The sequence below is a fragment of the Sus scrofa genome, chromosome 1 (genome assembly GCF_000003025.6).
Source record: "Sus scrofa isolate TJ Tabasco breed Duroc chromosome 1, Sscrofa11.1, whole genome shotgun sequence".
In the NCBI taxonomy this organism is placed as follows: domain Eukaryota; kingdom Metazoa; phylum Chordata; class Mammalia; order Artiodactyla; family Suidae; genus Sus; species Sus scrofa.
In genome coordinates this window covers 76,313,900-76,341,223 of record NC_010443.5, presented here as the reverse complement: position 1 = coordinate 76,341,223, position 27,324 = coordinate 76,313,900, and the positions used below count along the sequence as shown (strand labels likewise).

The window sequence follows — 27,324 nt, the reverse complement described above, 5'->3', positions numbered from 1 at the left end:
TCAACATTTTTTATCAGCTTAGCTCTGCTAAATTTATTGGCATGATCTGTCCCCTTTACTCTTGTTATTTCCCGTCTGAAATGGGGGAAGAGGACTGGGCCAAGGTCAGATGACATTTTGGCAGCTTCATTTCTAACCTTGGAGAGTCCCACTCTTGTTCAGCAAAGAACTCTGAGTCCAGAGAGCTATATACCTGGTAATAATTGACCTCCAAAAGGGTCTGCTTCCTTCAGCAATTCTTCATGTTCCTGAAAAGGGCCATTTAGTGATAAAGATTGCAGATCACTCCTTCCATTTAGGTTTGAAGCTTAAGTGCTTTTGGTTCCCTTGTTGTCCAGCCAACTCCCTCTGCCTTGTTTTTACACCCTGGCAGCCTCCCACTGATGAAAAAGAAACATTTATTGGGCTGCTTCTACTTGTCAGGCACCATGACTTACAGTGCACTCAGACAGAAAAATGTTCTATAAATATAGAATCATGTGAGGAATGTCCAAGAACCAGAGTCTTATCTCTAATTGTCAGTAGGATTCACTCAGGTTACCGGATATTATATCACAATCAAAAGAGCCAGGGAGGGGCAATATGGGCAGTATGGAACATGGAAATACAAAGATGGCAGGAGTTAGTAAATAATGAGTGGACATATACTTAACACTGAGAAACACATACATATATTCCCACATATATACATACAGTCATAGTTGTGTGCAACTAATGGTTTATATTCGGTAGGATGTGACAGCTTCATCAGGAAATTGATGATACCCTTAAACCATGGAGTGTGGTTTTTCTGGGGTTCCAACCCCACATTGCTCTTGCCCTCCCACCCACCTTGGCTGTCCTATTCATGGAGACTTCCCCAGCACTATCCAGTGTCTGTGGTTGATATCCAGGCACGGCTTTGTGTCTCATCCATGTGTTGTGCCACATGCAGGTGTTGTTCCCCGTGTCAGCCTGTGAAGTGGTTGTTGGATGCTGAAGCTCTGCGTCTCAGATGCTCCTGTGGTCTCTGGGATGTGTTCTTTTTGCCAGGACCCCTGTCCCCCTGCACTTGGTGATTCTGGGTGACACATTTAAATTCTTTTTGATAACAAAAATGATGTCTTGCTTAGACTCTAGAACTGAAACACATCCCTACGAAACTGCTTGACAGCTCTGAGCTTTACCACGGATAGGCTTCCTGCTCAATGTTGTGCCACAGAGCCTTGTTAGGGGCCAAGGCTGAGAGGCTAACAGGGCATCTTTATGGATGTGGCTGGCAGCCTCAGGATCACAGTGAGGGGACCCATGGGGAGACTGGTGGTTTGGCATAAGTTTTGAGGACTCATGTGGGCTGAGAGCCACCAGAGAGTCCTGGATACCACTTATGGACAACTCTAGGTCCCAGATAAACTTGTGGGGAGAATGGAGATGGTTGTGCAGGTATTGAGGGAGCAATGCACTTTCCTGTCATGCCCCCCCCACCACTTCCTGTTTCCTCCTCCCTCCTTTTTGTCTTCTCCCCACCCTCCGCTAACTCCATGTCTCCTCTGGCTTTGCAGCTAATGTTTGGGGAGTTGGTAAATGTTTGAGGGATGTTAACTGGCTGGAGTTTTCAAACTGAAGTAATTCCATGACCTCATAGCAGAGTGGTGCTGATTCAGATGTTAAGTTTCTAAGATTGAGTCCCAGGAAGTCTGAGCACCTTATATGTTTAGAATAGGGTGTGTGTATGTCTGGAGGTGTGTGTGGGGTGGCGGGGGTTGGGGGGCAGTAGAGAGATAGAGCACGCAAGAGTGGAAGGGAAGGGGAGGGAGAGGGGGGAGAATCCTTTAAAATGTGATAAATGCTATTTCTACATTCCTATTTGCTTTTTTAGGCAAACATTCTTATATAATCTTTCTCTTATAAGACAAATGAAACTCCTCCTTTCTTTTCTTGGTTGATGTGTAACCCTAGTGAGATCTATGATTTGACATTTGAGTGCCTACTATGTACGGAAATGCTTTGGAGTATCTACATCATGAAAACAAATGAAAACCTCTGCCTTTCACTGGATCTACTCCAGGAATTTGGCGTCTCTTTCTATTGTCTATGATAAAACCTTAAAATTACATATATATGTTTTATTCTCTTCGCCATCCCCCTGTGTTTCAATCTCACCCAGACTTGAACTGTTTTGCCACACACAGAAAACGTAATGAATTAAAGAGGTAATTTTAAGACCAGAACCCAACTCAAATTTGGCATTTCTTTCTAACTTACTGGGATAATTTAGAGAATAAATCTAGAGCTGAGCATTTATTCCTCCTTGTGCTTTTATTTTTTATTTTATTAAAAAAATTTCTTCCTAAAAGTTATCAGGGCCTGCTTGAATAATAGTGCATTTTTTCTTCATCAGGGTTGATTTCTGGTTCCCTTGCCTTGAAGCCTACACTCTGTGTAATGATACAAAGGTGGCAGATTGATGGGGAAAGGATTCAGAATGTGCCCTGGATTTGGGCTTCAGCCTGTGTGCTGTCTGCTGCCAGAGACATGGAGCAGATGGACTTGGAGAGGTGGGGCTAGGCCTTAATAGGGAGGAGGTCTTAGAGTAAGAAACTCCTTAAGGGCTGGGCTGACTCTGTAATTCCCACCTAGCCGTTTAGACCCTGGCCCACTATTAAGTCTATCACAAGATCAGTAGAGACAGCATTTTTGTTGTTGTTGTCTTTATTTTTCTGCAGTTTGTGATGTGTGTGGGTGTGGATTTCTTTGTGTCTTTCTGTTAGGTATTTGCTGAGCTTCTTGAACATTTACGTTTGTGTCTATTGTCCAATAGCCATTCTATCTTTAAATCTTTTTTCTGCACTGCATCCTTTTCTCTTCCTCCTCTGGGATTCCCAAGACTGAATGTTAGACCTCTTGCTATTGTCCACAGGTCCCTGAGGCTCTTTTCATTTGTTTTTTCAAATCATTTTTCTCTTTGTTGTTCAAGTTGGATATTCTCTGTTGATCTGTGTTAAAGTTCACTGACTTTTTCTTGTGTCATATTCATCTTGCTCTTGAGTCCATCTACTCAGATTTTTATTTTGGTTTATTTGGACATTTCAGGTCTAAAGGTCCACTTGGCTCTTTATATATCCAGTTTCTTTGCTGAGACTTTCTGTCTTTCCATTGGTTTCAAGAGTGTACACTCTTATGTCTTGGAGTATTTCTGTAATAGTTGCCTTTAAGTTTTTGTCAGATAATTCCAACATCTGTGCCATGCCTGCACTGGCATTTATCAATTTTCTTTTTTCCACACCAATTGAGATTTTCTTGATTCTTCGTATGCTGAATAGTTTTGGGTTATACTCTGGGCATTTTGTATTAAATATTATAGATAATGTATTAAATGGTATAATAACTGTATTAAATACTATAGATAATGTCCGCATATTTGTTTTTATAGGCAGTTGACCTGGTTGGGTGCAGGCCTCGAGCTCCAGCCAGCTTTCTATGTGTTGTAATTTTAATTTCAGTTCTTTTTTTCAAAATCTTTTCAGTGTTTTTCAGATCTGTCCCATGTGCATGACACCCAGTGGCCAGCCTGGGAGCTGGTGGACATCTGTCTGTTAGCTCAGTGCTATCCAGGATCAGATGCACCTGCATACTAGGTTTCTGTAGCAGATTGTTTCCAGGACGTCTAGCAATGCTCAAGCCTCTTATACAGTGACATACTGCATTCGGCCGTTTGTATCGCCTGGGTTCTGCATCCATGGCCAAATGTCTTATCCAGTTCTCTGCAGTTTCTGAACCTCTGGCTAGAAAGGTTAGGTTTTAGTTACCCCTGTTCTGCCTGTGTTTTACAACACCCTTCCTATGACTATGACCAAGTCCAAGGCCAAGCTGCCCAATAAGAGAGAAATACTCAGCGGGGTGTCACTTTACCCTTTTGGGGCCACAACCTTCAAATCGAAGAAGAAACTCTTTCTTCAGAGTTTTGGGTGCCTGTAGACTCCTGTTGTGGCTTCCACCACTGCAGAGGGATTACCTGGGAGCTGGAAGGCTAGAATGGAGGAGAGGAAATACAAGGATGGGCTGGGGGAAAATGTGGACCCCCCTGCTTTCTCTGAACTTTGGAAGACCCCTGCCCTTCTTAGCCTGAACTCGGGGCTCCTCTTGGAGCTCTCAGTCTGCGTGGATGCCCACCTCCAGTGTGAAGCTGCCTTGGAGGGTGGGGGGCCCAAGGGGAAATACCAGAAGAAAAACGGTGGTGACCTTACTGCCGATTCCTGGTACTTTGAATTCTGGTCTTCTTCCCCAATCTGTCTGCTAATATTTACTTTTCAGATTCCTCGAATAGCTGCTCAGTACATTCTGTCCAGGCTTTATTGCTGTGTTCAGTGCCAGACACACAGTGAGGGTGTTCTTACCCATGTTACCCAGAACTGAAACAGACGTTTTTGTTGTTTTGTTTTTTGTCTCTCTCTTTTTTTTTTTTTTTTTTCCTCTTCTTTTTAGGGCCACACCTATGACATATGGAAGTTCCCAGGCTAGGGATGGAATCAGAGCTACAGCTGCTGGCCTACACCACAGCTATGCCAATCGCGGAATCTGAGCCACGTCTGCAACCTACACCACAGCTCATAGCAGCGCCGGATCCCCAACCCAGTGAGTGAGGCCACGGATTGAATCTGCATTCTCGTGGATTCTAGTTGGTTTCGTTTCTGCTGTGCCACAAAGGGAACTCCGAAACAGATTTTTTTTAAATTAAATTTTTACATGGGGTACCTCAATTTTAAATGTCACCGTAAAGTGTATAACTGACCCTTGTTCTTACTGCAGCAGAGCTGATTCTGAGAGAAAGGCCAGTTACATGAGGTTGTGGGGAGAGACATGTGAGCTGCCATCCCAGAGACTCTTGGAGCCCCTGGTCACACTTAGACAAAATCCTAAAAACTATGAATATCTCAGGGCATTATGGAAAGGCAGGCTGAAGCTCACACGCTCTGCCCTGTGCCTGGATTCATGCTCTGCCCAGGCACCATTTTTTTCCTCCCCCTTCTCCTTTTAAAAAGGAACAAACAACCTACTTCAATCATTGTTTCCTGCCCACTAACAGATGCTCTTAATTAGCACAAAATTGCAGCAAAATTGCTAAATAAATATATTTTGCTTGTTTTGGGTTTGTTTCTCCCATAAAGCTTAGGCTTCCCCATCAACTCATCGCACATGCTCAGCGTATTTTTTAGTTTGAGTCAAGGACTCCCAACCTTATTCTTTTCCATGGGCACAACTGTAACGCAGAGAATCAATTGTTAGCCATTTCTCCTAACAGAAAATTGCCGGTTTTAAAGCCTTTCAAGAGCTTACTAGCTGTAGGAATGTGCATTTAGGAGTATTAAAACTTTATAAAAATATCCCAGATGCTCTACCGATTATCATCACAATCAAGAAACTGATCATTTAAATCACTCATCATGCAGTTTTATCCCCAGAGATGTGCAGCATTGAAACACAGAGGAATGGACCATAAGACTTTTTCTTTAGGTTTATTATATATATATATATATATATTTTTTTTTTTTTTTTGGTCTTTTTGCCTTTTCTAGGGCTGCTCCCGCGGCATAGGAGGTTCCCAGGCTAGGGGTCTAATTGGAGCTGTAGCTGCCAGCCACAGCCACAGCCACAGCAACGCAGGATCCGAGCTGCATCTGCAACCTTCACCACAGCTCACGGCAACGCTGGATCCTTAACCCACTGAGCAAGGCCAGGGATCGAACCCGCCACCTCATGGTTCCTAGTCGGATTCGTTAACCACTGAGTCATGATGGGAACTCCCTATATTTGGTTTTTATTTTAAAAGAAGTTTTAAAAAATGCTTATACAAACCTTGCTTGTATAGCAGATAGTGGCACTGTTGTTAGTTTGACAGTTTCTGTGTGGCCTACCTAAGGTTATTCATGGGCATGGGGGAAATGGCCTGTGAAGAAGGAAGCTGTTCTTCCAAATTTCAAGGCAAAAAAAAGCTTTTGCACAAGACAGAATTGATGACTTTCTTTAAAGGTCCTGGGTGGGTCTGTCTGTGTGTATGTGTATATGTATACACACATATGTATATGTGTGTGTGTGAATATATATATATATAACATATTCAGTGCAACCAGTTTTGCTTGGGGCTTATGGTCTTGAATTAATATATTTCTATTATGTGTATACGTGTAGGCTGGTAGGCAAAAGAGTATTTGAAAAGATTGCTTTATTTTTTGCATTATCTTTTAATAGTAAAACCTTGGAATTCAGTTTCTTTGGCTTGAAAGAATCATTTTCTTTTTTCAAGAAACGAATTTGATTCTGAAGTCATAAATTATAAAAATATGTGAAAGCCTCATGGCTGTGCTTGCTGTAGGCTTTTCGAGCCAGATCCATTATCTCTGTACACCGGTTTGGACTGACTCTGTGATCACTTTTTATCCTTTGGGGAGAGACTCTCAGATGTCTGCAGAATAGCCCCTCTGAACAATATGAATTAACTGTGCGTAGAATCCTTTGCTGTCCTTAACATTAATTTTGGGGAATTTTTTTCTGTGTAATCAAAACATTTCTCCTAATTAGAAGCAGCCCTTTTCAATGCACATTTCCTGGAGAAAATGCCAGATAAATCCTTCACAGACAAAAGGGGGGAGTGCTGCTTACTTTCCTCAGAAATCCAGGACCCTGTCTTCTGTGGGATGCCAGCATGTTTTGGGGGAGGGGCTCCATTGTATGAGTGGTCTGGTGGTTTAAGTAATGGGCAAGACCACCGACTGCAAAGTACACTTCTTTGTGGCAGCCCATTCTTTAGGCTCGGGAACACACAGACCAGCCCCCACCACCTTCTGCTTAAACTCCTTTGCCTCTCTGTAGACCACATGGGCAACAGGCAGAACTGGGAATCCACGTTCCCACCTTCTGGGAATGATGGGGGTAGCTTTATTCTAGCCACTTGATATTTAAAGTACACAGATAATAGTGTATTGGCATTTAGGGAATTGTTTGGAGTAAAATAATGATAAAATTGTTTTTTTTTTTAATTTTTTTTTTTTTTTTTTTTGCCTTGTTAAAATACCAACCATTGTTGTTTTAAGGTGTTCAGAGAATTCTGTTTGTGGGATTTTTGAAGGACAAATATTGATGCTTGCACTAGAGAATTAAGACAAATGATAATTGAAAGAGATGATAAAAGCTAGTGGTTTCCTCGGGGAAATAGTCACGAACTGCTGTCAGACTGATTCCAATGAGAACATTACTTTATGTGAAATGTTTTTTAAACAGCTCAGCCAAAGCGTTAAGCCCAAGTACGGCTGAGGGCATCTCACTGCCGTATGTTTCTCTCCTGTCCCCACCTGAGATCCCTCAACTTAGATTATTCACTGTTCCAGCTGTCAAGCATGTAGCTTTGTTGGGGTCAACACTCTTGGAACGGAGAAATAATTAGATCACAAGATGGATACTGCTTGTGGATTCTTAAGATAATTCTATAGTTTTATTATGTTGAGTCACCATATGGATTCATTATTATTGATCTGTGATGTTACTTTTGTATGTTAGCCCAGGTTAAGTGCTTCTACTGTATTTATGGTATCTTTTTGATGAAACTTTTGGGCTTCTCACAGTGGAGACTGCTTCCTGTAAGATACACTTGTATTTTCTGGCATTTATTTCGGAGTGACACCTGGGGCCTTTCTCTCTCTGTGACCTGATTGTGCCCTATAAAGATTTCTTTGAGAGCCCTTGCTGAACTTGATTGCATTTATTTGTTTACACAGCTGTGTCCTATGTTAAATTGTAACCCAGAGCCTGGCATGTGAGATGCAAAAGGCCACTGAATGAATGAATGATTCCTGGTCAAGTCTCAATATCTCCTTGAAAGGATGCTGTGGAAGGGAACTTCCAGTGGCCTCTCCAGATCCACTCTCCATCCTACTCCTACTGCTCTGCATCCCAGAAGGCTGATCTGTGTTAACCAACCACAGCCTCCCTCTTCTGTAGCTTCTCCTTGGGTTCGACAGTCATGGTGGGGATATAAGAGGACTGGATATGATATGATTAATTGTGTTCCTCTATTAAACACTTTCTCCATATGGTTTTCCTCTCTGGGTTCCACAAACTCCTCTGCTTCCTTGCTTCTTCAGGCTCAGGGTTTGTGAGGATTCTCTGTTGCTACCAGCTATAGGGGTTGCCTTACTCCTCATTGCTTTCCTAAACCCTGTCTGCACCTTTGTAAATCGTTTCTCTACACAAGTCTTCCCACCATATCCTGCTAGGACCTGACTGATATTTGCCCAAGTTACCCAGATGACAAAGTTGTTTGTTACCTAGATATTATAATCTATGTCTTTTGCGTTATTTCAAGTAAACACTCTCTTCTAAGCCAGTCTACATCCAAATTAGAATCAAACAGAGCAGGGGTCAGCAAACTACAGTCTTACAGGCCAAATCCAGCCTGCTGGCTCTTTTTGTAAATGGAGTTTTATTGGAACGCAGCCCTGACCATTTGTTTACTTATTGTCTTTGGCTGCTTTTGAGCTACAACAGGCCGTGAAGAATTGCAACAGAAACTGTAAGGCCTGTAAAGCCTAAAATATTTGCTGTTTGACCTCTTATAGAAAAAGTTTACAGATCCCTGATTTAGAGGAAAACCATAATGTGGGAACTTTTTCATTTTCATCAAGAGGCTCCTGGGCCAGATGCTGTGGTACTTGTCAGGGCCCCACAACAGTGACATGGAAGTTTTAAACCCCAGGTCTGGACAAGCTTGCATATAGCATTGTTTTGCTGTACTGACAGCAGTGGCAACCTGGAAAGGCACTTCCTTGCCATTAGACGCAAAATGAATGTGACCAAGCAAAACTAAGAGGCATCTGGACTTGAATGTGCCTATAATTTATGATTTCATAATTAAATAATTTCCAGAAAAGAACAGCTTCCTCTGTTTCAACATTTCCCTGTCAAACTTATTTTGTATTTATCTGTCTCCGCCACTAGACTGTGAGTGCCTCCCAGGAGGCTCTAGGTTTTATTCATTTGTGTGCTGACCATTGCCTGGCACAGAGTGGCTGATGCTTGATAAAAAATTATTTGATTGAATGGTAGTCAACAGCTAATTTTGAGAAGGAAAAGGGAAGTAGGGGGTAGAAGGCTTTAACTGGGAGGATATATTACTTAATGTTCTCAGGCTCTCTCTGACTAGAGTCTGCCCACTCAACCTTCATAGAACAAGAACAGCTATATGAAGAGCCTGTTTCCCCAGAAAAGGTGCCCCTCAGGGCAGGCTGGCTACATAATTTGCAGGGCTCAGTGCAGAATAATAATGTGGAGGCTTCTGTTAAAACATTATTAAGAGTTTCAAGACAGTGTCAGCACTGAGTCAAACACAGGCCTAAGAATGTGCAGGTTTCATGCTCATGACCCTGGCCCCACCTTTAGGATTCCTGAGGAAAAGGTGGCCCATGGGAAATCAGTGTGGGTTCTTTGGTCCAGAGGACTGCAGGGCACTCGGCCATTGTAACGTCATGCAGAACTGTCAGGTACTAAGACTGTGGGCTCTTGGGACTTGGTGCAGTGATATGTGTCTCCTAATGCTTAATCTGCTTTATCCCTTGTAAATTGTTGGCATTTCTCTCGGACCCTCACGCCAGAGTGCACTCCTCTTCCCCAAACCCACACACCTGGCTTTACACTGGCTAACCTGCTTGCCTCCCACTCCTTACTTTCAGTTTAACCCCAAGTCACCTGGACCGCCCCATTTAGGGGCTGTCCTCTCTCTCTCTCCCTCTCCCTCCCTCCCTCTCCCCCCCCCGCCCCCGTCTCTCTCTCTCTCGTGCCTGAGGGCTAACCTGTTTCGATGTTTCTTTTTGGGTGACAGTTCTTGCCATCATACCTGTCTTCATCTGTTCTGGCTGCTATAACAAAATACCATGGACTGGGTAGCTTATAAACAAGAGAAGTTTATTGCTTGCAGTTCTGGATGCTGGAAGTCCAAGGTCAGTGTGCCAGTATGGTTGGGTTCTAGTGAAGGCCCTCATTTGGGCTGGACATGGCTGTCTTCTTGCTGTGTCCTCACATGGTGGTAAGGTCTAGGGAGCTATGTGGGGTCTCTTTTAAAAGAGCACTTATCCCATTTATGAAGGCTCTACCCTCATGATCTAAGCACATCCCAAAGGCCCTTCTTCCTGATATCATTACATTGGGTGATAGGATTTCAACATAGGAATTTGGGGTGGACCACTGCAATACCTGACTGGAGAATACTGTGTACATGAATAGTCCCTTTGTTTCATTCCCAGAACCCTCCCCTGCCCCTTCCTCACCATAAAGTGGGGTTTAGGGACCCATCCTAACTACTCTGCAGGAACCCCTGAGCCTTGACACTCAGAGTCTTTCCTGACTCTAGATGTTCACCCTGCTAGCTGCTGGGGATTCTCCCTGCCTGGGTCCTCACCCTTCCCCATCCTACACCCTGAGCTCTACTCTGCCCTTGGGATCACAGTGAGCTTCAGGGATGTTTAAGGTGGTGACAACTCTAGGTGAGAAATGAGCTCTAGCAAAGATTTCATGACTAGTGTTTCTTTTGATGGGAGAGATCCCCATTTTTGTTTCTTCTAGATTGCCACTGCTTTCCTCCAACCCTTCATCTTCCACCCTGGCTCCAGAGGGGGCTTAGGGTTCATCTCTGATCACTAGCCTCCTAGGAGCTCTTCCTGTCCTCTGCTGAAAGGTGGAGGTTTTACAGCAGTGCTAAAAGGACACCTTTGCCAGCCATGGTGCTGCCTGGTCCAAGGTCAGTCAGCAGGTGCATGGTCCAGAGGCCAGGTGCACTATAGTCTGGAACACTGAGTGATGCCCCACACTGTCCCCTTGCACTGGTGGGGGAAGGTGCCCAAGCCCTCCAAGGATTGAGGAGTTATGGTGTCATGACAACAAAACTGGCCCTAATGAGGCATTTATATCTGAAGCTCTAATCCTTGGAAGCTGTAATAATCAGGAAGGTTTTCTCTACAATAGGGAGTGGTCCAAGGTAATATAAAGCTGCAGTTGAGAGAGCCTGGTGGGGTCAAGTGGAGTTTTCCTTTGACCAGAAGCTCGAGACAGACATCCTCTATGGCCTTTGCAGTCTCCTGTTTAACCTGGTAGCTGGGCTTTCCCAGGCCTCATTTGTCTCTCTGTGACTGATGTGGCCTTAATGACAATAGCTTCAAACCAGCTCTGTTCCACCTGTGTGCAGCTGTATTTGTTTTGCAGGAGGCTAGCAGCCTTGCCTTGCTGATGCTCCGCATCCTCCCACCCCCACCACCAGCTCCTGATCCCTTATACACTGACCTATGTTTTCTCCCCACAGGGTCCCCGGTGGCATATAGATCTCCAGCCTTGGGCAGGCCCTGCTCGGTCCCTGGATGAAGAAGCCTTGAGGTTCCTGAGATACATCAGCACCATTCAGGTTGTGTTTCAGGCACAAGTGGATTTGGAGACTCTGTAAAATATGCTAATTGTCCCCTTTAAAGGATTTGTCAGTGAGAGGCTGGGGAGGTTCTCAGTGCCTCCTGTTAGGGACTTGATGGGCAGTTTTTGAGGTCTTGCTGCATAAATACATCCACTCGCTTAGAAGCAGGTAAAAGATGCCTTCCATCTGCTTCAGCATCTCATCTCTTCCAGGAGTATCATCATCCTGAGATGTTTTCATGATTCATGTCGATATGTTTTAGAGATTCACTTTAGAAAACTGCTTTGGAAAACCATTTGAATCAATAGCTTTGTGCATGTGAGTAGGCCGGCCAGTGTGTCACAAACCAAAGCCATCATCTGGAAGTTCAAGTTCCATTTCATCTTTGGAGCAATCTGCCTTTTCGCTTTTCTGCCACAGAAACTTGGCAGTCAGGGATGTGTCAGGCCAGAGAGCAGAGGAGACTTTGCAGGCAGTGGGAAGAGAAGCTAATGAATCCGAAGGCTCTCTATTCTTAGGGAACTTTAAATCATTACTGAGTACCAGCCTTCATTAGTGACTTAACACGTTGTGGCAGCTCCTGCCCAGTGCCCCCAGCAGACAGAGACCGTCCATTAACGAGTGTCTGTGGCTCTTGACACATTAATCAGGAGGTTCCATTCTCAAGTAGCTTCATCCTGGGGAAAGAAAGACGGAAAAGGAAATCAAGGCCTGAGGGAAACTTCTCTCTGAACTGAGAGGTGCTAGTAAATTAGGAACTCAGACTGCCTGGGAAGCTGCAGCCTGGGAAGCTGTGTTGTGGGACTGGAGTGGCAACTAAGATCCCTGGTTATTTTGCTTTCCCTTCAGTCTACTGGCTCTTGGCATTCCCGCTTCCCTTCTAAATCCTACTGGCAGCCAAGCCCATTTTTCATCCATGAGAGAGCACTGATTTCTAGAATTTTAGAAGGCTAGTGTAGGGGTAAAAGAAAGTCCCATTTCTCATGTAATGCAGTCAGACAACCAGGGATTTTAATATTTGTCACCTAGACATGGAAGTAAAAGCTTGTCGAATTCATCATGAGTAATGGGATGATAAATTGGTCCCCGGGCTTTACAAAATTTCATCTTATTTTGCTGCTGCAAATTAATTTGGTGGACTTATACATACTTAATTAAAATACTGAAATCGTAGTTTTATAGTTTGGTTTTACATGAAGAATAAGAAGCTAGATGTCTTACCTGGCACTTGAAGAAGCCCTTAAAAGCCCCAGAGGAAAATGAGAGGTGTTAAATTTGTAGGTTGAATTTGAGAATTGTGGGCCTCATCCCCCCCAAATAAATTAACCATGTGAAAGCCTCCAAATTCCATCTTATATGTATTTCAGCTTAATGAAATACATATAACTGTAACTTGTAAAATATTAACTTAGAAGTTCTTGAGGCATGAAAGGGTCATTTCAAGCCCCTCTTGGAGTTTTCCCAGGCTGAGAGGAAAAAAAATTCTTAGAAAAAAATCATCCTGTGATGTAGTCTGATGTTGTGACCCTGGGCAATTTATTTTCCTGCTCTGGCTCTGGCTGTTCTGATCTTGAAAAGGAAGAGATTGTATCAAATTATTTCTAAGGTCCCTCGCAGTTCTGTGAGCTTGTACTGTGTTAAGAGGAGAGTAGAATTGTTATTAACCAAGTATTTCTGAGCACTTACCATGGGCCAGAAAATGTGCTAGGCCTTGGGGATACAGTCTTTGCCCTCAGGTGGCTAACAAACTAGTTGGGAAGTTAGGTAAATGGACATGTAATTATTATTCAGCTTGATGAGTGTAAGAATAGAAACTTGGTTGTTGATGCTCACAAGATTTTTTTTGTCCTCTAGAAAGAATGAGATCAAGTTCCAGACCTCATGATGGTTTTGTAATCAGAGGTCGTTTTACCCAACTTAAGTCCTGTGCTTTTGTGTGCTTCTGAGTCACTAGGCCAGCAGGTAGGAGTTTATCAGAGATAACGCTAACTGGTTCTTAGTCAGCATTCCACTAACCATTGCTCCCGCCCCCCTCTCTAGCTAATGCAGTGCCTTTGGATTGCTCTGGGGGCTTACGCCTCATTTAGAACTCATCTTGACAATAAAAGCCTACAAAACTGGCAGAATATGAGAGTGACTATTACCTAAAATTTTCAGTTAGCAGTAGTGAGTCATAATGGGCAAGAGAAAAAAAAAAAACCTCTCTTGGTACTTAAGTAAATTCCACCTCCATCCTCTTATGCTGCTTTGAAGAAAAAAAAAAAAAAATGCCCATGGTCAAGTTTGTACCTAAATGCCTAGCATTTGATATGTTCACCACTGATTTATTCATTCCTCAATTCAGTAGGCCTTTGTTGAGTACTTGCTCTGTGGATGACACTGCTAGGCACTGGCTGGGATGTCAAACCTGAGTTAATATCCCCACACACTGGTAAACAGCTAGGGTGCAAGAAGCTGTGTGATCTCTAATAGGGGGAACAGATGGCTGGGTAAGCTTCCATAGGCCGAGAGAGCTTGAGAACAGAAGCACAGAGCACCAGACAGTGTGACATTGATGGAAGTGGAGATGATGCCCCTGGACTTGTACATCCTGGCGACCTTGATGGCATGATTGGGGACCTACATTTTTTCAGTGAGGCACCAGAGAATATGGTATTTTGGTAGAGTGGGCAGAACATCAAGTTCAGATTTACTAGGTATTGCTTTCTTTTTTTTTTTTGTCTTTTTGCTATTTCTTGGGCCGCTCCTGCGGCATATGGAGGTTCCCAGGCTAGGGGTCCAATCGGAGCTGTAGCCACCGGCCTACACCAGAGCCACAGCAACGCGGGATCCGAGCTGTGTCTGCAACCTACACCACAGCTCACAGCAACGCCGGATCGTTAACCCACGGAGCAAGGGCAGGGATCGAACCCGCAACCTCATGGTTCCTAGTCAGATTCGTTAACCACTGCGCCACGACGGGAACTCCAGGTATTGCTTTCTAATGTCAAAGGCCATGGTTACATCTTTGAGTTTTGCAGTAGATGATACACTGTTGCTGACAAGAAACAGTTAAATCATAGACACAGTGCTCTGTTCTAAAGGCGGCCTCCAGATCCAGCTTCTTAAGGCAGCCCCCAAACCGTATGCCTTCAGGAAGCATGGCTTGCAATACAAAATTAGTCTACCCAATGGTTGCTGTTTTAAAAAGGAAAGAATGTTTTAAAATCAGCCTATCTATCTAATCATCTACCCATCTATTTGTAAGAATAACGTAAGAACCTAGGGATCCAGAGATCCAGATTTTACAAATTTATAATAGTAGTTTCTATTATATTTATTGCCACACACACACATACTAGGTTAAAAGCAACAAAAATATAACTCTTTCCTTGATATTTCACCTTTCAAAATAATGGATTACGTTAACATAAGTGTGATTATTGAAGTGGTTCTCGCCAAAAGTCCCTGAATTTTAAGGGTTCCCTTTGCCAGATTCTACTTATGGGTTGGCAGAAATGCTATTCAGGCTTTTGGGATATAAAATGAACTGAAAATAAATTAGGTCCCTTCAAGTTAAATAACTAAAAATCATCTCAGGAAACAGTTTTTTTCTTGGAGTCTATTTTCCTTTGTCCAGGCTTAATTCTTTTCATATGGCTAAAATTACAAAGGGAATTAGAGAGAGAGAGAATGAGAGAAAAGGCATAATTACCTGAGTAAGAGCATAGCTAGGAGTTACTGCCCTCACTGGTTTTGCTTGCAAGAGAGTTTATTGAAGCCCTGGCCATAAATCTTAATAAGAAAGTTTGAAAAATCAATATTTAATTAATTTTTAGGAGCTGAATTTTACTCATTACTCCTAGTAATTTTCAAAAGCTAATGTCTATAAATGAGATGGTTAATAAATGGTTAAAATGGAAAAACTTCTGTGTTATATTTTTGAGGTAGGAGAGGAAAGGGGAACATTAGTGGAGATTGGATGGAAAAGAATGTTTTTCCAGCAGGATATGTGCAAGATGAAATCTGTAGAAGAAGAAAAAATGCTTAAAGTGCGTCTTTAATAGAAGAAAACCTCATTCCCCCAGATTCATAAAGGAGGAACAGCTGAACCTCAGAACTCTGAAGCTGACCATTACTACTTAACTGACTCTTGGGTGCCTCTGGCTAATTGTAGGGGCCAATTAATCAGAGACCCCCAAGAGTCAGGTAAGTAGCCCTTTGTTAAGGGTGAGTTTGCAGGAGCTGCTGTTTCCGGTTGAAAGGTGCTGGCCCAAGTGTAGCCTCTTCCCTTAATTTGCTAAGGCACAGATGAGGCTAAGCTAGAATATTTCAGTGGGGCTTTACAACAGGCTGTCAGGAAACTCACAGGACCACCTGGATAAGAATAAACTCCACCTGGGGGAGCCTATTAAAATGCATGTTCCCATGTATCAGCCTAAGATTCTGCTTTTACAGATATGGAGTGGGATGTAAGAATTTGCATTTTTAAGTCCTCCCACATCCATCAGAATGCAGGTGGGCCACACTTTGAGAAACATGGTGGGAGAGGCTAGAGTTAGGTTTAAATGGTTTGGGAGGGTATATGAGCACCTTGAATGTCCATCTCCTGGTCTGTCTCTTGGAAGTTCTTAGAGAGTTCATACAAAGAAACAATAGCAAATGGGAATCATTATACCACTTTAATAAAAATACCTGAGGAAGCTGCCCCAGAACAAATGACTCAGGCTTAGGAGGTCCAGGCATGTCTTTGGGGACCACTGAACTTCCCTGGTTTAACTAACTGCCTGCAGGAAGCAAGGCATGGAACCGAGTGCCAGTGAAGGTTTAAGGCACTATAATCTGCCTACTAGTAAAAATAAACATGATGAACATCAAGCTTTGACTAATTAGATTGGCAGCTTCCCCTTTGGGTGGATGAGTGGGGACAGGAGGTGGGAAGGCAGAGGAATAATTTCCATGTATCTGTGGGAGAATAGTAGGAAATGAACTATACAAATTAACGTGTTGATAAATGTGTTCTGTACTAGTTGCCTGAGAAAAGATTCAGTTCATTTTCTATTATGATTTTTTCCTTTAAACTGTGGTCGTGGATAGAGAAGTAGAAAGATACTGGGTTGAGGATTTCAACAAAAAATTAATCAATGTTCAATCTGAGAAAGGTGTGGAAAATTGTATTCAAACCAAACCGGGGATCATAAGCTGGGGGATGATCTCTCAGAGAGCTCTGAGGATTATTCTGAGTAGGTAAGTGGGGGAGGCTGGCAGATGCATGATTTTGACAGAGAGGTATATGCAATCAAGCACACATCTTGATAGAAATTTACTATTAAGAACAAGGAATAGATAATCTTAATGGTTTTAGTGCTTTTCTAAGTATGGGAAGATGCAAGAAACTGGATTCATATATTTTCTCTTGAAAATATCTAACTATCTGAAGCTCTATTCTTCCAGTTTTTCCAGAGTACAAAGTATCTCATCCTGATCTTTGCCCCAAATTCCTTTCAGGGTGTGTTGTAGATCAGCAACTGTAGTGGCTGATGACTTGATTCTTATAGAACTGGATGGTGGGCAACATTTTACCATCCTTTCCCTTTCAGTCTTAACGTTGACCAGGATTTGGGAGACACTTCGTGGTCAGTTTGTCCCACGGCACTAGGCATTCCCAGATCAGGTGAGGACTGGGTTGATAGGCGACTCACTGTGCTGTTACTGTTAAGAGTGGCCCAAATCTTCTGGACCACCTGTCTTACTAGTCTGTCATGGTCCAGGAAATGTTTCCTCTTTTGCTTCTTCCCGTGTCCAGAGTCAAACTATTACAATCATTGATCTTATAGGACTATAGATTTGGTCAACTGTTTCAAGTCACCTAATCATCATTAATTTTTTTGGAGGCTCCATCACACCTTTGGTAGTGCAAGAAACAATAATCTTGTAAAATAGACAGAGTGCAAGTAAAATAGCTAAAAACATTAATAAGGTCATGAGTAAATATTTAAGCTAAGAACTGTTAATTGAGGCCCAGTATCTCTCCAGTCATCTGACCCAGTCTATTCTGTACTAGTCACTGCCTTTAAGGGAAATAAGATATTGGCATTGTGCATAAAACTCACCAATGAGTCTGCATGTATAAGGCAAGTAGTGGGTCATAAAATTTTATGTTTAAATTTTTCTTGCCTTAACATTTGAATTTTTCTTTCATCAAAAGAAAAGAATAAATACATATTCAGGGTTTCACTTTTTAAGCTTTCCTATAAAATGTCCAAATTCTAGCAGAAGTCTCTCTCACAGTCACTGATAGATAGTGCTAGGATGATTTTGCCAGGCCAGCCCTATTATAGCAAGAATAAGGGAGATGCTGGCTCTATGTAATATGCTCTTTTCAGATTAACACTTTGGAAAATCACTTAAATAAAAGGGTTGGGCAAGCCTAGAGTATCATTTTTAAGGAGAAAATTGTTCGCTTTTATGTTTTCCAATGAATTAAAGCAACGGACCTCAAAACAGCCTTTGTATCTGGCGCGATCTGTTGTCTGTGTGCGACAGCAAGAGCTGCTGCATGATTCATGGAGCATCATGATGACTGTGAGGGTTTTGTGGGATTAGAGGGAAATACTGCTGCTCAGTAAGATAAATACCTTGGCCACAGAACTTGTTTTCTTTGGTTCCACCAGCCTCAGCTGTGCACACTGTGCCAGCCTCAAACACAAGTCAGAATTCCACACAAAGTATATTTGCTTAATGCGCATTTGAAATCAGAAACTTGCTTCCTTCCTTGTTCTCTTTGGTTTTCTCGTCCTTGTTCTCTTTGGTTTTCTCGTCTAATTTTGAAGAATGAGTTAAGAGAGGTGCTTTGGCTAGCTCAGGAAGAAACTCCTTCCTGACCTGGACTCTTGCCCTTCCCCCCACGAGAAGCTCATTAGAAGAGTGTATCACAAAGAATACTGTCTTACTAGTAAGAACGATGTATTAGTCTCAATTGACCCCTGAGAAGCTGTTTACCTTGGTTAACACATGCTACCTTTTGGACCATGGTGACCTCACCTGCCTGTGATAAGGAATAGATATCTCCTGTCCTTCTAAGATCTATGCCTATGGTCATATCTCACAACTTCTAATAGGAATACTGTGGGTAACAGACCCTGTGGTTGGGAAGCACTGCTCTTCCTCTTTGGAACACCCTTCTTGGTCTCAGCCTCACAGCCTCAACTTCTGTTCCTCCTCTAAGACTAATGCATCTCTGCCAGCCTTTCCTGACTCCTTCTCTCTGCCATCCTTGTTCCTGATTTTTTTCTCTCCTGTGCACTCTGCGCATAAAGCTATAGCAGTTCTTAACTTCCCTTCAAACCTGCCTCTAGTCTCCACGAGGTTACTTATAATCCAGAATTTGGAATTCCTCCAAATGTTTTACGGCAGCCTTGTGTTTCCCTGGGGAGGGGGTAGTTAGCTGTAGAGAAGCCCGTAACTCTCCTGTTATGGTTTTCAGGGACTGGGAAAGCAGTAAGTTTCTACCTGCCATTTATCATCCAGTGCTTTAAATTATTCACTTGATTTCCAATCCTTACAGATTGCATGTGATCACATGAGCACAGACAGCCTGGCTACTGACTCCAGCCCTACAAAAAAGCCCTGGTCAGTCTGTCTTGATGACAGGTTTGGCTTAGCTCATCAAATCCATAGCAAGCAGTGCCGCCTCTATTCTTTAGGGTAAGTACATTTTTACAGTAGAAAACAAAAGATGCTTCTGCTGGCAGTCAAGGCTTTTTCAGCAATACAAATTATGAATGGTTGCAAGGAATAACAGGTGCTATGCTTCTTCTCCTGCCATCGTTTCAGACTCATCTGTCATTTAATTGTGGGTTAGTAAGTTGACAAGTTCCATTTTCAGCATGATGATGATCCACTTGGTAAAGCCAATGATTCCAAGCTAGAATTAGAGCAGTCTTATTAGAAACATTAAAATATTTTGAATGTACCTAGGAAAAAAAAAAGAACAGTGAGTATATTAGAAATGTTATACAGTTATGATGAATGACCCAAGACAAATGGCCACTGTTGGAGCCTTCCTTATGTTTTATGCCAATAGTAAACTTGTGTACACTTTTACACTAAAAAAGGAGGAAACTTTTTTGTAGAAGCAGTGAGATTTTGTTAAAAGTGTCAGAAATATTGATACTCAGTTATTCAGGCTGAAAATGACCTAAATGTACAAATTTATTTATTTATTTATTTATTTGCTTTTTATGGCCTCATGTGTGGCATATGGAAGTTCCCAGGCTAGGGTTCAAATCAGAGCTGCAGCTGCCAGCTTATGCCACAGCTCACAGCAACACTGGATCCTTAATCCAAGGCCAGGGATCCAACCCACATCCTCATGGATACTAGTGAGGTTTGTTAGTACTGAGCCACAATGGGAATTCCTATATAAACAGACTTAGAGAGCTTTTTGTAAAAGGGTGAATATAAGATAATGAATGAGACTATTTCACCAAATATACCAGTATTCATATGAAGAGTCCTGAAAACTTATAAATTATATATGTCTCAAAAAAAGGCAGGAGAGAGTTATTCTTGTTTGAAATACCCTGTTGTGTTGACTCTGTAGAAACTGTGTGGTTAGGTTCTCAGGCAAATCCTTGGAGTCCTTTACAAAATACCAGTGACCCTCACAAGTTTCATCTGCTTCTCCCACGACAATGCTTTCATCTCCTCAATGATTTACATTCAGGCTCATGAGTGACAAGTACCAACCAGAATCCTAGATGATATTTGGGTGGGTGATGTGCATGCTTACCTAAAGTTGCTGATGCATAGAGGATCCCCATTGCTGTCAAACTTAACCAAACAAGAATTCTTAGTTATAGTTATAGTCCTCCAGGATTTTTTTTTTAAAAAACGAAAGTTTCAAATAAGAGTTTCGTGATAATGGAAACATTCTTCTCTGGGTTAAATGAAGAGCCATGGTGTATATCAGTGGATATATAGTACACACTCATATATATTTGCTGCATAAGCAATTGCTTGAGGTAAAGAGACTAAAGAGGGAAGCTGGTTCTACCATGGTTTAAACTAGGAGGCTGAAGATTAGGAAATGAATTGCTCAACCAATCAATTAAAACAGAGCTCTTTTTTTTTTTTTTTTTTTTTAAAGGAACCCACCAGCTATGCTGCCAGATTGGAGGAAGAATGGGAAGTTGTGACAGTAGTGTTTATTTTATATCATATTAAAAATGTATGAAAGTAGGTCATAAAAATAATTGCATGGTACTACATGCAAATTAGAGATCTCAGCTTGGTCCTATTTTCTTGCCCCAAACTGCCTTTATGTTTTGCTTAATATTTTACACCCTGGAATAATTTCATTTAAAGCATATTACTGAGTGAAACAAAACTGGGAGAGCTGTTTTGGGGGAAATTTTTCAGGTTCCTTTTTGCTTTCTTTATACTTTAGAGCCATTAGATAAAGCAGTTCTACTGCAAGATTTCAGATTATTACATGTAAAATGGTGATTTCTTTTTTGCATTTAAATGTTCGCTTTTCAAAATCAACTTTGTAAAGAGCAGATTTGGAAGAGTTGAATTCTACTGGGAAAAGGAATGAATAGATTTTAAGGGCCATCATTTGATTCAAAACCTTACAACGCTTAATTGAAAACTGAGAACTAAAGAAAATATTTCTTATGCCCTAAAAAAAGGATGCTTTGGGTAGTGAATGTTTATGTCAATGGTACTGTTACTCAGGATTGAGAATCCTCTTGGGTGAATTGCTTTCTTCAGAGGCAGGTAAATAGCTGACTGACAACATCTGGACTGATGCTGAGGGAAGAAAGACCCAGGCCAGAATTGGTGGTCCTGAAATGAGGTGCAGGCATTTGGGAGTATTGGGATAGGCAGAGAGGGTAGCTGACAAGTGGATCTTGGGGCCCCTCCGTCCAAGGGCCAGGGCTATGGCAGCAGCAAGACCATACCACTGCTATGCCCAGCCATTCCTGTCCTAACTGAGCATGACGAAGGTAACTACAACTGGGGGTGAGCTTCTGGGAGTGAGAGGAAGAAGAGATCTGAGGATATATGGATCAGAAGGCAGAGGCTGAATGTCCTCCTTCTGATCTGTGTCCTACCTTTCTTCCATACCCAAGAAATGAAGCTGGTTATCACTTCTGCCTTCTCTCTGATGTCTGAAATTTCTTTACTAGAAGTCAGAGCTTTTTATTCTGCCGTTAATGTAAAAGACATTTTTTTTTTCTAGGAGAGTGCACTCTGGGTAAAAGTTCAGATGAAAATTAAAAGCAGATCCCGTTTAGTTTTGAAAAGCAGTAGAATAGAGCAATTAAAATAGGGGAAGGCAATGAAAAGGAAGGTTATGTTACAGAGAGGGGGAAGAGAAGTGAGGAGAGGCTGTGGGTTCACATGAGAATGCTGTCTACTGCACGACTTCAGACGGGGCCTGCCCTGCAAGTCTTTTGCTCTGTGAAGTGGAGAGCTGATGGGGTGGGATGAGGGTGGTAGCTAAAGTGAATTAGGAAAAAAAAAATCACCTTTTTATCCTTCCTGCTAAAGATTATATTTAGGGGTAGAAGTGGAAGTAGAAGACTTGAGAAGGAATAATATATTGGTAAATCTTTTTCATCTCTTCTTTAGTTCTCTGGTATGTTGTACCATTTGGTTTCAAGGCATAAATTCTCAGCATAAGACAGAAGAAAATTTAATACATGATACATGGTTAGGCAACAAGAGCCAATATCTTATATAGAAAATCTGGGACGTCTGGTTGCCCTGAGCATTTCAAGAGGAATGAATGAGCTCTAGAGCCAAAATTTTGTCTTTAAATAGTTTAATTAGCACAACAGTTTATATTCTGTATGAATGAGGAGTCAGAAAATCATGGACCCAAGGACCTGTTTTAGAAAATTTTTTTTCCTAATCATCCTCCTCTTGAAATTTTAATGCTATAGGTACACTGTGTATCTATTGATGTATGTCTAATCTATGCTTTAGATGTAAAAACAGGAAGTCCTTTTTTGACGCTTAAAAGTCAATTTCTGGGAGTTCCTATGGTGGCATAACAGGATAGGCAGCATCTTGAGAGCTCTGGGATGCAGGTTGGATCCTTGGTCCAGCTCAGTGTGTTAAAGATGCAGCGTTGCTGCAGCTGTGGCTTAGGGGGCAACTGAGGCTCAGATCTGATCCCTGGCCTATATGCCATGGGGTGGCCAAAAAAGAAAAAAAAAGGAATCAATTTTTGCCTCTTAGGGATGATATTATCCCTGTTGAGGATATATGTTTTAGATGAAATTTTGGCATTTTATGCAATGATATTTAATAATAATTAATAATTGTAAAATATTATTATCTACTATTCAGTGTCATTTATGCTTTGGAAAATCTAGTTCTTCCCAGTTGGCAGTTCACAGATCTGGGTAATTATTTGGCCAGATTCTCTAGTTCCTGCTGGAATGAGGAATGGACAGCTGAAACTCCTGAGGAAAACACTAATTTGTCTTCTTCCAGCATTAGTGTCTTCAGTGATGAGAGTTGAAAACGTTCCCTATATCTGCCCCAATTTTTTTATTTTTTAAAACAGCTTTGTTGAAATATAATTCGTATGCCACACAACTTACCCATTTAAAAGGCATAATTCAGTGGTTTCTAGTCACCATAGTAAATTTTAGAACATTTTCATCACTCCAAGAAAGAAGCCCTGAACCAAGTAGCAGTCATTTCCAATTCTCTCCAACCCTCTTCTTCCTCTTCCTTCTCCAGTCCTAGGAAAGCACAAATCTATTCTCTGCCTCTGTAGATTGACCTATTCTGGACATTTCAGAGAAATGGAAGCATGCAGTATGTGCCTGTTTTTGACTGGCTTTTTCTGTTTAGCATAATGCTTTCAGGGTTCCTCCATGCTGTAACATGTAACAACATTTTATTCCTTTTTACGCCAAATAATATTCCATTGTATGGATATACCACATTTTATTTATCCACTCATCAGTTGATGGACATTTGGGTTGTTTCCACTGTTTGGTTCCTGTGAATAATATTGCTGTGCACGTTCATGTACAAGTTCTTGTGTGGACATATGTTTTCACTTTTCTTGGTTATATACATTTTATGATCCCACCAGCAGTGTATGAAGATTCCAGTTTCTCCTCTCTGTCATCAACGCTTACTATTACTAGTCTTTTTTTTTTTAATTATTATTATTATAGCCATCCTAGTGGATGTGAAGTGGTATCTCATTATGGTTTTCTTTGTTTCTCCCAGTTGGCTAGTGACCTTGAGCATCTCTTCATGTGTAGGACAGAAAGGACAGTCACATTAATACTCTTAGGAATATTCTTAAAAGAATAACCAAGGACTTGAAATAGTGCCACATCCATCCTTTCTACCTTTGAGTAGCTTTGAAGAGCATGCAGTTGCCAGCACTGTAGCTAGTCCAAGGAGCACCTTTATACAACTTAAGAAAGGCGTCTCCTCCCTCAAGAACCTTTACTGCCATCTGCTGGATAATTATCATTGTGGTGACTATGATGTGAGTGGTGCCCCCTAGAGTTGTTTAGTGTACAGCCTACACAGCCACATGTAAGGGATCCTGGTTGTTGCTCTCTGAGACATCAGGAGAGGAGGGCCACGATGGTTCCTCTGTTATTCTATTACCTTTGGAAATTTAGTCCTAAAATCCTCCCCCTTCCTGTTACTTCAACAAATCTGTCAGATTTGATGGCCCTTCTATGCTGAAGAGATTGTTGTGATCTCAAACCCATGCATTACTGGAGTTCCCATTGTGGCGCAGTGGTTAATGAATCTGACTAGGAACCACGAGGTTGTGGGTTCGATCCCTGGCCTTGCTCAGTGGGTTAAGGATCTGGCGTTGCCATGAGCTGTGGTGTAGGTCACAGACACGGCTCGGGTCTCGAGTTGCTGTGGTTGTGGTATACTCTGGCGGCTACAGCTCTGATTAGACATCTAGCCTGGGAACCTCGAGTGTGGCCCTAAAAAGATGAAAAGACAAAAACAAACAAAAAAACCGCATACATTACTATATACAGCATAATATTTATTAGCATGAGTTATATAATTTTATCTTTCCCCCATGTAGAGGTGTAGGTTAGTATTCATGAAGGTTTATACCTTTGAATATACCTATTAACTGCTTAACTATTTCAGAAATGAGTTGTAGCAGGAATTGGTAGTGTTCTCCAATAGTCATTCTTCCATTCTTCTTTGGTAACAAAACTCCTGAGTTTATCAGGGCAGCCTTCCCTGCAGCTATAAACGGCCATATGACTAGCTTTGAGCAATGTAATATAAGTGCAAGTGACGTGTGCAGTTTCTAGGCCATGCCCCTAGGAGGAGAAGATGTGATGTTTACTTCCCCTTTTACTTTTCCTGATGGCTGGAATGCAGATGTGATGACAGGAACTTGAATAACTATTTCAGACCTTGAGGTAAAAGCCATATGATCTGTGTTTTATATGTATAGCCCATCCCATGCCATGTTGGATATTGTACTATATATTCTAGGAATTCCAGACCCTACGTAACAGCTTTCTTTCCCTTAGGGCAGCATTATGTGGATTTGTCTATCATCACTCATCTATTTACTCAGCACTGGGGATTCAGAAATAAGCAAGATTGACACAGCCCTTTTCTTAATGGAGCTTTATTGTCTAGTAGTTGACAGTTCCCCAGATTCCCAAGATCACAAATATTCCTTCCATGATCCTGTGTCCCATGCTTATTTAAAGTGAGGTAGAGTGTAAAGAACACATGCTTTGGTACTACCTGGATTGGATTTGAGTCCTGATTTTAACCACTTTGGGCCACTTTTTGCAACATGTGTGTTTATTACCTTTGTTCTTCCTCTTTTTACATCTACCACAACCTTGACTAATTTAAACTAAGCTTGAAGAAGTCCTTGTTTTTTTTTTTTTTTGCTTTTTAGGGCCGCACCTACAGCATATGGAGGTTCTCAGGCTAGGGGCTGAATCAGAGCTATAGCTGCTGGCCTACACCACAGCCACAGCAATGCAGGATCCTTAATCAGCTGAGCAGAGGCCAGGGATCAAACCTGCAATCTCATGATTCCTAGTTGGATTCTTTTCTGCTGTGCCATGACAGAAAATCCCCATTTTTAATAAATGAAAATAAGAATTCAAATATTGACTAAATAATTGTAGCTTATTACTCTCCAAATCAGGACATACTATATATTTAGATTAAGTGGATTTTATTTAGTAAAAGTAACTTAACAAAAAATTACAAATTTTACCATCTAATGATTAACATATATGTGTATTTGTATATACTTATAATATTTCTAATAGAGAGCACTTGTACATGTGCACAAGATTTCTGAAAGAATACACAAAAAACTGCTGATTATTTCTGGAAATTGATGGCTAAAATTCTAGTGGTAGGAAGTATTTACTTTTCATTTTCATCATTCATTTCAAGTTACTTTACAACTTGAACTTTTTCTAAGTTTATTGGTTTTAATTAAAAGAAATTGAAAACATTAATATATAATAAAGTACTAAGAATACTAGTTACACAACTGTGTGTGGTTAATTCTTAATTTTTTTGAGGCCTTGATTAAAATACACACATGTTTTATATTGGAAAATCTTTTTTTGAAACAATATTTTGAAAATCCAGAGACAAATTTCTATGCTCTAGAAAATTTATCTACAAATTATATTTAATGAGCACTTTTTTGGGCTAGTGTTTTGTTCTTTTAGTAAAGCTACAAAACTGCCATTTTTCCATTGGGTGATCTATGATAATATGAGTTTGCTCTTCTAAGTTTCCAGATTCAATTAAATGAAAAAATTCCTTGGTATAGGTGAACTCTATATAACATTCTTATCTATATGGAAACAAATCTGTCTATTGAAAAATGCTTTATAGTGTCTACTGCAACTCTTGGATTTAGATTTAATGCCAGGTTTATCAGTTAGCTATTGCTGTGTAATAAGTCACTCTAGAACTCAGTAGTTTAAAACTATTATTTATTATTGCTTACATGTCTGCACATCAGCTGGGTTTTAGTTGATTTAGGCCAGGCTTGGCCGAGAGACTTCTCAGGCTGAGGTGGCTGAGGGCAGCTCTGTGTTTCGTAGAAGGCCGGTGAATTGGCTGGGGCACCTCTGCTCACTGTCTTTTGTTTTCCTGAGGCCAGCAAGCTGTCCAGGGTAGGTTTTTATCACAATGATGGTACAAGAGAGTGAACTGAAGCATTAGAAGCATAGTATCAGGACTGGTATCATGTCCCTTCCTTCCAAAAAGCAAGTCACATAGCCATGCCAAAAAATCAGGGGGCAGGAAAGGACACTCTATTCATGATGAATGTGGTAGTAGTGTGGATATTGGGGTGAAGAGTTAGGACAAGTGAGTCAGTCTGCAACACCAGATTAGATAAGTAACAAATTGGAAAGCTTAGATAGAGATTTCAGGGGCCCAAGCTGGGTGGGTTCAATAGGAGATTAAAAATAGAAAACAGGATCTTTTAGATATAAAGAATGGGAGTGAGTTTGTGAGAAGAGTGCTGAATCTTTTTCTAGTCAAAAATGTCAAGAGGTTTATATCTGAGAGATAGCAGAGGGCTGATATGACATGAGTCCAGTGAGAATAAAGCAATGTAGTGGGGAGTGAAGGGAAAGAGTAAGGCAAATAGGGAGTTTCCATCATGGCTCAGCAGTTAATGAACCCAACTAGGATCCATGAGGATGTGTGTTCGATCCCAGGCCTCACTCAGTGGGTTAAGGATCCATGAGCTGTGGTATAGGTCACAGACATGGCTAGGATCCTGTGTTGCTGTGGCTGCGGTGTGAGCCAGCAGCTCTAGCTCTGATTTGACCCCTAGCCCGTGTGCTGCAGGTGTGGCCCTAAAAAGCAACAGCAAAAAAAAAAAAAAAAAA

At 41.5% G+C, this 27,324-nt stretch overlaps 1 protein-coding gene across 1 annotated transcript in view; it reads left to right on the top strand.

Annotated features, from left to right (window-relative positions):
• The window catches only part of METTL24 (methyltransferase like 24), a 123,821-nt gene that overhangs the window by 26,566 nt on the left and 69,931 nt on the right, over window positions 1-27,324 (top strand). The window contains exons 2-3 of the mRNA XM_003480300.4: window positions 11,324-11,422; window positions 18,972-19,111. Coding sequence (XP_003480348.1) covers window positions 11,324-11,422; window positions 18,972-19,111 — 239 coding nt within the window. The remainder of the gene's footprint in view (window positions 1-11,323; window positions 11,423-18,971; window positions 19,112-27,324) is intronic.